We start from the raw sequence: 11,116 nt of genomic DNA on the forward strand, positions 1-11,116 counted from the left end.
GTATGGGTTCCATCATACTTTTATGAATTTTAAAATTCATAAAAGTATGATGGAACCCATACCTGGCAGGCCCATTGTAGCAGGTACACAGTCACTTACAGAACCTATTTCTCCGTATCTTGACCGACACATCAGAACACTAGTGTCCCAACTAGGGTTGCCAACCGTCCCTTAAAATACGGAATCGTCCCGTATTTGTAAACAAAAAGACGTGTTCCGTATTGAACTGATACGGGACGCGCTTTGTCCCGTATTGGAGAAACATGCAGTGCAAAGAGTGAAGGGCTATTTGTATTGAGCGATTAAACCCTGCACCCCGCTGCTGCTCTGCCCCTCACCCTGTCTGGGGTGTCATTATGTTCAACTACCATAGATTGCGCCATTCTGTTTGTTGTGAGTCACGACCACTGAAGCGCCGTCAGCGTTGCTAGATTCAACTTCACTCTGAAGACGGCACATTGAGTAGGCTATTTACATTGTACCTATAAACATTTAGCATGCCATTTGTTTTTGTTGTGTTCAGACGATTTCAGTTGAACTCTAAAATGTTTTTGCACTAACAATTAAAACTTTCATACCAGGTTTGTTCTGTTCAAAAGAATAGCCTATTGCTGTTTGCACTGTTAAAATAAAATTGAATAAGTAGGCCTACATGCAAATGTGAAGTAGGCTGTTTAGACCTATATCAAAATACTGTTTGCACTAGCCTACCGTTTGTTTTTTAATCCAGCTGTTTTAATAAGAATGAGAAACTTGTTTTGCACAACGCCCTAATAAAAAGATTGGATGATAATCTAGGAATAGGCTCTGCGCAAAAGTGTTTGCCTGTGTTAATAATAATAATAATGATAATGTGTAAATGGTTGAAGCTGAAGCAATTGCAGTTAAGTGATTGTTATATTTAAGTCCACTACCGACAACCCCCCCCCCCCACCGTTCCTTATTTCCATTTCAAGAAGTTGGCAACCCTAGTCCCAACTTCCCTCTTACCTTAAAGACACTACTGACTTTCTGAACAGGCTCAACTCCACACAGGACATTGAAGACAGCTATTTTTTATGTGCTATGGATGTGAACAGCCTTTACACCAGGGGTGGGCAATTATTTTTCATGGGGGGCCACATGAGAAACCCAGATTGTTGCCCGGGGCCGAACAAATATTGTCATGCCGTAACCCATGGATGGGTAACTTTGATGATAGAGAGGGCCACAAAAAATGTATTTGCTACCAGGTTTTGCTGAGGGCCGAACGGGGCCAGCGTGAAAAATTTGGTGCATTTGAAGCCACGTTTAGAGGAATAACTCATTTTAAATTAACAGTTGTGATGTTATTATTCAGTCTTAACCACCAATATTTCATCCTTTTCTCACTCACTCCTATGTCACCACCTGCTCTCAGGGCTTGAAATTAAGTTTTTTGACCACCTGCCAATATGGCTGCTAGATTTTAAAGTTACCAGCCAATTAGAATTTCCACTAGCCAAAATGTTTTTCTTGAAATAAATCAAAATATGAGTGGGTTAATTTAAGCATAAGTATCAGTAAGTGGCCCGGGATAATCAAAGCCTGTGTTGAGGGTCCCACGAACAAAAATGCAGTCTTGAAGCGAAATAAATCCAAAACCAATGAGTTAATTATTTAAATTTCTAATTCAATGTAGCCTTTTAGTCATAAAGATTATTGAAAGATATTCCATATTCCAGACTGAAATGCTATAACAGAAGTGGAGTATTGGCCAGAATGACATGAACATTTGGACATTTATTCAGCGGGTATCTTGCATGTTGGGTTCAGGTGCACTGTGTAAAAAAAAAAAAAAAATATATATATATATATATATATATTTTTTTTTTTTGCAATTCCATGGCGGGCCACACAGGTGTAATTTGCCCATGTATGCTTTACACTAATGTGCCACACTTTGAGGGCCTTGAAGCTGTGACACATGATCTAAATAAGAGGCAGAACCCTACGCGCCCCCCACTGATTTTCTTGTGGAGGTGTCCAAATTGATCCTGAACAAGAATTATTTTAAATTGTAAAGTGCATTTTATTTACGATGCCAGGGTGTTAGTATGGGGAGCCCCTGCTCGCCCAACTATGCAAACCTCTTTATGGGTCAATTTGAAGAAGACTTTGTATATAATAACAACAACCCTTTTGATTCCTTGTTCAAATGTTGGTTACGCTTCATTGATGACATTTTGTTCATCTTTAGTGGTTCACTGACTCAACTTGAGAAGTTCAAGATATACATTAACTCCAGGATGCCCTCGATTACCGTAAATATAGTCAGGAATCTGTATCTTTTCTTGATGTCTGTGTGAACAAATCAGAACAACTTATGACCAGGGTATACAGAAAAGAAACTGACTGCAATAGTTTTCTTGATTTTTCCAGTTATCATCCCCCCAGCCTCAAGAAAGGTTTACCCTACAGTCAGTTTCTAAGGGTAAGGAGGATCTGTAATACTGACGCTGCTTTTGAACAGCATGCCTCTGAACTGTACACACAGTTTAAAGCTAAAGGCTACAGTAATTCAGTCGTTGATAATAGCCTCCAAAGGGTTAGACATTTGAAGAGGGACAACCTACTAGTACCTAGGACGTCTTCCTCTAGAGATGTTAATAATGTGTGTGCCACCACTTTCTCTCCCGTGTCCCAGGAAGTAAAAAAGAGTGTTCTGAAACACTGGCACATTTTGCACAGTGACCCCCAAGTGGGCCATATTTACACCAAGCCGCCTCTTTTCGCTCTCAAACGAGCTAGAAATGTAAGTGATCGGCTAGTCAGAGCTGACTGCCACACACGCCCTGTTCATTTTTGATCTGATTTACCTAATGGCAATTTCCCTTGTTCTAATTGTGTTCAGTGTAATGCTATGATCAGAGGGGGGTCCTTTTTACACCCACACTCAGGTAAGAAGTTTTCTATCAATAGTATAATTACATGTAACGGTGAAAACACACCGCACGCGTCTCCTGCACGTAAGCTGCGCGGCGCGACCATTTGCGACCTTGTGCGCAGCCAGTTTTCATTAGGACACCATGTTAACAGATCTGTCAGTCCACACCGAATTGCGCGCAGCGCGCCGCTCAGCTCAGCTCCGCGGACGCTCAGGGCCGCTCAGCTCAGCCTGGAGTTCTATTTTCCTGCGCGGCCGTCTGCGCCTGTGAGCGACTCTGTCAAGTTGAACAGATCAGATAAGGGCAGACAGGAACTCCGAAACCGGACATTCGTCAAATAAAACCAATTTCAAAGTGAAATAATGTTTATTTACGTTGTTGATTGCCCCTTTGGAAGTGTGAAAAGAGAGAAAGAGCAGTGGGAGAGGGGGAGCGGCTTCTAGGGGCTCGTTGCCTGCGGAGCAACAAGTAGAGAGCTAGGACTCGCCTTCTCTCTACAACAGCACGCACTGGGAAAACGGGAGGAGAACAGACAAATGATGCAATTGCATTTTATAACGAAGGTAGCCATTAACTGTTATCCCAAACATATTACCGGTACTTTAGATATTTATGTCATCATTTACTTGGCCATGATAAGGAAGACAGGAGATCTGGGGCAAAATATATAGCGGACGAGCAGAGCGCGCAAAGAGAGCTGCGCTCTCTGTGTGGACACTTTAAGCGACTTCTGCGCGGAGGTGCGCTGCGCGGCGCATGCGCGCAATTTTCGCCTCTGGTATGTCCCCAGCGTAAGACCAGGTTTGTTGTCTATCTTTTGAAATGTCCGTGTGGACTGTGTTATGTGGGTAAAACCACAAGAGAGCTAAAAACACAAAAGCACACAGAACACAAAAGCACTATTAGGAACAAAGAGGAAAAGTCTTCAGTGGCTTCAGAGACATTTTAATTCTGCTGGCCATGATGTGTGTTCACTCAGGTTTCAGGGGATTGAATTTGTAGCACCTTTGAAAAGAGGCGGAGATAGAGATAGAACTCTGCTACAGATTCTTCTGGATCCACACGCTACAGACTGAACATCCTAAAGGTCTCAACGAGGAGTTATTGTTAGGATGTTTCCTCTAGGTACTTTTTAACTTTACTTCTATATTTTCTATTGTGTCCACTAGACCCCCGACTGTATATTTCTATGTTTCTGCCTGTTCTCTGTGAAGGGCTATTGACAGGAAGCATATCCTGCCTTACTTAATTTAATTATTTCTAATTGTAAATTCTACTAGAAGAATAAATGCTATGTACATTTTCTGTATATTCTGTAATTTTTCTGATGTCCTTATCTGTGTACGATTACCTGGCAACTGTTTTGATGATTGAATGTAGTTCCGGTTTGATTGTATATATAGGCCATGTCCGCTTGTCTCGGCACGACGCTGGTGAAGGCTACCCGCTCAAACACGTTTGTTGTTGCTGCTGTACAAGCTAAGTATTAAAAAACCTAAAGATATGACTTGCCATGACTTGAGATATGTAATGTAGGCAGGATATTTTACAGCTTATCAATAAACTGTATTGTCCAAAATGACGTCAATGCAATGAAACTGTAAACTTCACTGGGAATTTAATCATTATAAATAACTACAAAAGGGGGGCACGGTGGTGCAGTGGTAAGCGCTGTCACCTCACAGCTCGAAGGTCCTGGGTTCGATTCCCACCTGGGACGCTGTGAACGCTGAAGGAATGCGTGCCCGTCCGCATGTCCTCGAATGCCCACCGCCCGGGTGGGGTCGTCAAAAGGGCCTTTCTGTGTGGAGTTTACATGTTCTCCCCGTGCCCCCTGGGGGTTTCCTTCATATAGGAACCCCTTCACCAAAACATGCAATATCCTGGTTGCTAATGTGGTTCCTCCTCTGGTCGTTCGGGGCGCCTGTTCGGACGGAGGGGAACTCGTTGGAATAGCGTGATCCTCCCACATGCTATGTCCTACCGGTGAAGCTTCCCCTGTCAGGTGAAAAGAAGCGGCTGGCTACTGCCCATGTCTCGGAGGAAGCATGGAGCCAGTTTCGGCTCTCCCCAGATTGGCAGAGGGTGGAGCAGCAACCAGGATAAAACAATTTAAAAATTAGCACTAACGGGGGATAAAAATGGGATAAAAAATCGGGGGGAAAAAAATAAAGTAATAATAACTACAAATACAAAAACACAAATAGAACAAATATAAAATCTAACTTGAGTTAAGAAAAAATATCAAATATACACAACATGCTGTTTATAACTTAGAAAATGCAACATAAAAAAAATATCTGCAATATCGACCAACATATCGGCCGATACCGATATATCGGTTATCGGCCAATATCAACCGATAATATCGGTGGACCGATACATCGGTCGGGCTCGAGATTTTACTGTAGGAATTCCTACGACAAAGCCTGGAAATGCTGACTTGTGATCAGACCCTCCATTGGGTCTGACCACAGGAGACTACTCTCTTCCTAACCTATCGCTCTGCTTCTGTACCTTATCCTCCAGCTGCTTGACCCTCTTCCTCAGCAGGGTGTTCTCTCGCTCCGTGTCCCTCAGCCGCTTCTTGATGTCCTCGTAGGCGGTGACCAGGGCGAAGTGCGAGGCCACCGACTCGTCTCCGGCGCACACCGACACCGGGCTCTCCTGGCCCGTGTAGGCCGTCTCGTGCTTCAGGATGCAGATGTCGTCGTCCACCGCCAGGGCCTCCATGCCTGCACAGGGTACTCCACGGCAGATAGCAGACCTGGGTATAGACAGAGAGTGAAAGATCTACTTTAAACACCGTAAATCAATACAAATAATTATATTACTTGCACTTTGTAAGGACATTTTTAAATGGTTTACATTCTCGCAAGCCAATGCCATTGCTTGAACGATTTGTGTCTCAGAAATAACTATACTTTGTTGTTGAACTTTTATTTATTACATTATATCATGGTTGTATCAAATCATCTCATATCAAATCGTATCGTGACTTAAGCATATTATTGACCCATGGCCATGACTCCCATAATCTTGAAATATCATGTATTTTTTTTCTTCTCCAAAGCCAATGGCACGTGGTTTTAACCTTGTATAGCGTATACATATTTGAAAATGTATTCAACATTTGAGCAGCAGGAGAGAATAAACTAAAGACAGGAATAAGACAACCATGAGTACTGAAAACAGCAAAAATTATGATCATGTGCATCACTAACTATCCACATTATTAGGTGAACAGGTAGGAGAATATGCTGAAATGTGTCCAGATGTGAAATAAAAAATAAATTCACATTGTCTTTCTCTGTATGCTTTATTGCCGGGTACCTAGATAGTTAACAAGTCTAAACAACAACAACAACAACAACAGCTGGTTCTGGTTCATGTTAACAGAGCCAATGAAGTTATGAATTTGACCTTGTTCTTCTATTCCTCTTTTTGAGGATGCCAGTCCTCAAAAAGACACCAGTCTGACCCTCCTGGACACTGTGGCCAGACAACTGGACTCGGCACACCCCCACACCTTTTCCTCTGCCTTCAACACAGTACAAACGGAGATTCTGCTACACCGCCTAGCAGAGCTTGAGGTCAGCCCCACACTGATCTTATGCTTTAAGAACTTTTGAACAGACAGACCACAGCAGGTGGTGGTAAACGGCTTCACATCCAGCAAGATGATTTGAAACACAGGCCTCCCCCAAGGCTGCGTCTCACCCCCCCCCCCCCCCCCCCACACTCTTCCCTGCCTACACCAACCACATCACCTGCAGCAGAGAAGGGATGGTGCTGTTAAAATATGCAGACGACATGGCCCTGGTGGCTAGGCATGGGTCGATTTCCGGTTTTACCGGTTCGGTTCGGTGTACGAGCCCAAACCGGTTTGATCACGTGCGAACCGAAAAAACATAAAAAAAAAACATAAAAAAAAAATGCCAGTCCATTCTGATTGCACTATTGTTCGTATTAGCCTCTTCTCAAGTTGCACTAGTAGGCAAAAGTCTTATTTTGTTTATTATGTTGATGTTTGAAGAAAAGTTAAGCTGAATAGTTATGAGAAATAAAAACAGTGTGTTGTTACAGTTAAAAGGTTCTGCTTATTTGTATTCAGTGTTCGTGCTGGTTGGCAGCATACCAGCTTAGAGGTGCATTATCGGCACCAACTGCAGCCGCTTTGATACGTTTTTTTGGGGAATATCGAACCGGTTTCAAAATGTTCAAACCGACCCATGCCTAGGCCCTATATTGTGTGAATTTGTGAGTTTTGAAGTTTATAAGGCAGCTCAGCTGTAAGCCAATCCATTCTGATTGCACTGCTTGTGTTTTTATTAGCCTTTTCTCAAGTTGCACTATAGGCAGAAGTCTTATTTCATTTATTATTTTGATGTTTAGAAGAAAAGTTGAGCTGAATAGTTATGAGAAATAAATACAGGGTGTGTTTGTTACACAGGTGTCCTGCTTCTTTTTATTCAGTATCATTGCTGGTTGACAATACCAGCTTAGAGGTGTATTATCGCTATCAGGTGGACTGAAGTTGCACTACAGACAGTTATGGGCCACACTCGGGAGCCCTGCTTAAAAAAAATAATAATAATAATTACAAAAAAAATCGGTATACCGGTTCAATCCGGTTTAGACGGCAATATCGAACCGGTTTTAAATTTTTCAAACCGACCCAGCCCTACTGGTGGCCCACCTGACTGGGCCCGATGCCCTGGCCGAGTACCACCAGGCGGCAGACAACCTAACCTAGCCCTGGTGTTTCAGGAAAGCTCCCTCGAGCTCAACACCAGCAAGACTAAAGAGCTGTGCTTTGGGAGCAGGTAGAAGGCAGACTGTCACCAGCCTTCTCTCTTCCAACCCCTTAGCATCAACGGCCAGCTGGTTGAGCAGGTACAATCCTTTATGTACCTGGGGACAGAGATGGACTCCTCCCTGTCCTTCTCCCAGCACATTGACTCAGTTTACAAAAAGGCCCAGCAGCGCCTCCACCTGCTGAAGAAGCTCAGGGCTTTTAACGCCAGCAAGGACATTTTAACCCTGGTTTACAGATCACTCATCCAATCCATTCTCACCTTCAATAACACATCCTGGTACAACTCCCTCACCGTCAAATACAAAACCAAACCTATAGCCAATCAGGCAAGCAAAATCATCGGTTGACCCCAAACTCCCCTGTCTGAAATATACAAGCGGTCATTAATCAGGAAAGCCACACAGATCACACAGGACCCCTCTCACCCCCCCACCAATCATTTCAGGTACTTCCATCAGGCCGCCGTTACACAATTCCACTGGCCCGGAAAAACACATACAAGAAATCATTCATCCCATCTGCAACCACCACCCTGAACATTTTAAAATAGGCACATTGTTGTTGTTTTTTTAAACCACAACATTTTAGCTTCTTAACACTTGTTTTATTATTATTATTATTATTATTATTATTATTATTATTATTATTATTATTATTAAATGACTGGACTTTTTAAATAGGCACTACATTTTATAAACACTGCTTTGTCTGATGTCTGTTTTTATTGTATGTATTAATGTATGTGTGTTTTTAATGTGGAAAATGTATTCTTGAGCTGCACTTTATGGAGCCTGTCAAAAGGAGAATTTCTGCCACTGTGTGACAGACAATAAAGCTATCTTGAATCTTGAATATGAGAAGAGGAATTCTAGGACTTATATGAAAATGTGCAACTTGTGTGTGAGGATTCAAAGTTAACGTATTTTTTTTTTTTTACAATAATACAACTCTTTACTTAATTTAATGATGCGTCCGAGGCAGCACTACAGTGCTGGAACCCTACTGGTTTGTTGGATTGTTCTGCGAGCAGAGAGACCTCATGTCCCAGAGCCACCAAAAAGTCTGACATTGAAACACATGAGGTTGATACATGAGGTTGATGGTCAAGGTGTGCAAACAGGAAGCAAGGCATAATTTAAAGCTAAGGCAAGTGGAACCACATTCATTCAGCATGAATGTTTGTCAGACCACATTATGGATGTTCTCCATAGCGCCACCATCAGCCCTGCAAAAACACGTTTATATTACTCCTGTCCTGTCAAGTTGACACGGGGCAGCTTCCACACAACATAATTGCCTACATCACTGCTATTCCAATTGCCCAATGCTGGTGCAATCGAACTTTGTCACACAAAGTTTGTGTACATATTTGTGTGTCAGATCACATTTGGTAGCGCATGTTGTTTTCCAGGACAAATAGTCAATTTTACAAACTGTGATATCTCAGGCATCTGTGTGTTTGTTTGGCCCATAGCCTTAGAACGTATAGGCCTACCTCTACCTTATTCATCTACATTCATACAAAGAGTAACGTTAGATGACTTGTAAAGAAATGGTCTTGCCAAGTGATATAGTGTGACAGGGGTCACAGGGCCAGAGAGAAGTAGCCCACCCCTGAATGACTGAGCTGTAACTAAGCGCAGGTGTGAGAGAGTCAAGCAGTCTAGTTACCTGACGAGATGACTGAAACACATGTTAGTCTATCTCACCTGTAGACTTTCTGCTTTAGTCTGGCTGACCAGCGTGTGGTGGCAGAGACAATGCAGCTGGCTGATGATGTCGGCAATGATGCAGCAAACACGGAGGAGCCAAGTTTTAACGTTGTGTAACTTTAGGCCAGGGTTTTTAAACACAAAACAACTTTCAGTGGAATATTGGGACAGGTTTTTAGCCTCAGAAACCAGACATGATCGCGGTTAGCTTAAGACAGAAAATGGCAACATAACGTTAGTGGCATGAAATCGAAAGTGACCCCCAGCAGGGTAAAACCGAAACTAAAAGCGAGAACAATTAATAAGACGAGTAACATGAGTAACATCAACTCGATCGACTTCCCTTGACAACCTATATGAGCGCTAACAGGATGCGATAACAGCAAGGAGGATCGTATTCAAACAATGGGACGAAAATCGTGATGTAAACAATTCATTGCTTTCTGTGTTGGAAACGCAGCTAACGCTGTTAGCTAGTTAGCGTTCGCTCTGACAGTCAACAGAACTGCTCCTACACCGACTGGCAGTTCCAAAGTACGATGCAGAACACAACACATCAGCTAGATGTGGTATTGAAGAGACAAAGAGAGATCAGTCTGGGCAGTGAAAATGATGGATTTGTTGTGATGCTAACAGCTAGCTAGCGCCCAGCTAACGTCTTCTGGCTGTTTATAACGCTAGGCTGAAGCTACCGCACCCGACCTTTAAATTCTCGACATCCACTAACCTTGTTAGATGCTGTTTTCAGTTATGACACTTCGTAAGCGTGTTAGACCATATGGTATTATCATGTATATCACAGAGAGATGCAAATGGATATATTTATCAGAGAAACGCAAAGAAGCGAAGCTGGATACTTCCACCGCATCAGAGCCAGACAGACAGGTGAGAAAACAAAAACTTCCGGGAGTCACTTGACTGTCCAAGTCTTTTCAAAATAAAAGCACGATATGGATCGAAAATAAGCCAACGTGTAAAGCAGGATGTTTACTGCGACCAACTGCTGTACACACATTAGCGCGATATCTCCATAACCATCTCAGTAGCTTAATCGTGTACTCTTGTGGTTCTTCAAAGCTAACTCGTTAGTTCTCCTGCTGTCAGTCGTAAATCCTTGCTCGTGGCAAAAAATAAAATAAAAAAAGAAAATGATTCAATCACGCCCTCTAGTGACAAAAAACTGTAACTACGAACTAATCCCCCTCATATTATTTCTCACATAACTTGAGTTAATAAAACACGAATGAAATAATAAACAATAATATTAATTAAAGTAAATATTAAAATAATAATAAACGTAAAAGAACAGCCGTTTAAAATTTCGATGTTATGTTTTTAGTTCTGGTCTGACTGAGTGAAATGTTCGATGGTCTCTCCTGCTTCTGGTTTGACTAAAGACTAAGTAAAACTATTAAGCATGTTAGGCGCTAGCAAGCTACATTGTCCATCTAATCACAGTTCTGATCTCCTTACTGTACGTGCACATCTACAATGGCACGGCGGCTTGCCTGCTGAAAAAGCCGCTTTGACGCTGCATCTTGATAGGCTGTCTTGCTGTATTCTCGATTCTGATTGGTCCATTTCAACATCGCGCTGGAACCGCCCCCAGCGTTTCAGCGTTTCACGGTGCAGCCACATCTACGCGTCATTTGACCCGGGCTGACGCTTGGCTCTATGGA

At 42.6% G+C, this 11,116-nt stretch overlaps 1 protein-coding gene across 1 annotated transcript in view; it reads right to left on the reverse strand.

Moving 5' to 3' along the window:
- The window catches only part of azi2 (5-azacytidine induced 2), a 35,475-nt gene extending 25,185 nt beyond the window's left edge, over positions 1 to 10,290 (reverse strand). The window contains exons 1-2 of the mRNA XM_083662506.1: positions 10,165 to 10,290; positions 5,424 to 5,673 (exon numbers count right to left, since the gene is read on the reverse strand). Of these exons, the coding sequence (XP_083518632.1) occupies positions 5,424 to 5,639 (216 nt within the window). The 5' untranslated portion in view covers positions 5,640 to 5,673; positions 10,165 to 10,290. The remainder of the gene's footprint in view (positions 1 to 5,423; positions 5,674 to 10,164) is intronic.
- Between the last annotated feature and the right edge of the window lie 826 nt (positions 10,291 to 11,116).

Source organism: Poromitra crassiceps (assembly GCF_964638095.1).
Source record: "Poromitra crassiceps genome assembly, chromosome: 29".
NCBI classification, from domain to species: Eukaryota; Metazoa; Chordata; class Actinopteri; order Beryciformes; family Melamphaidae; genus Poromitra; species Poromitra crassiceps.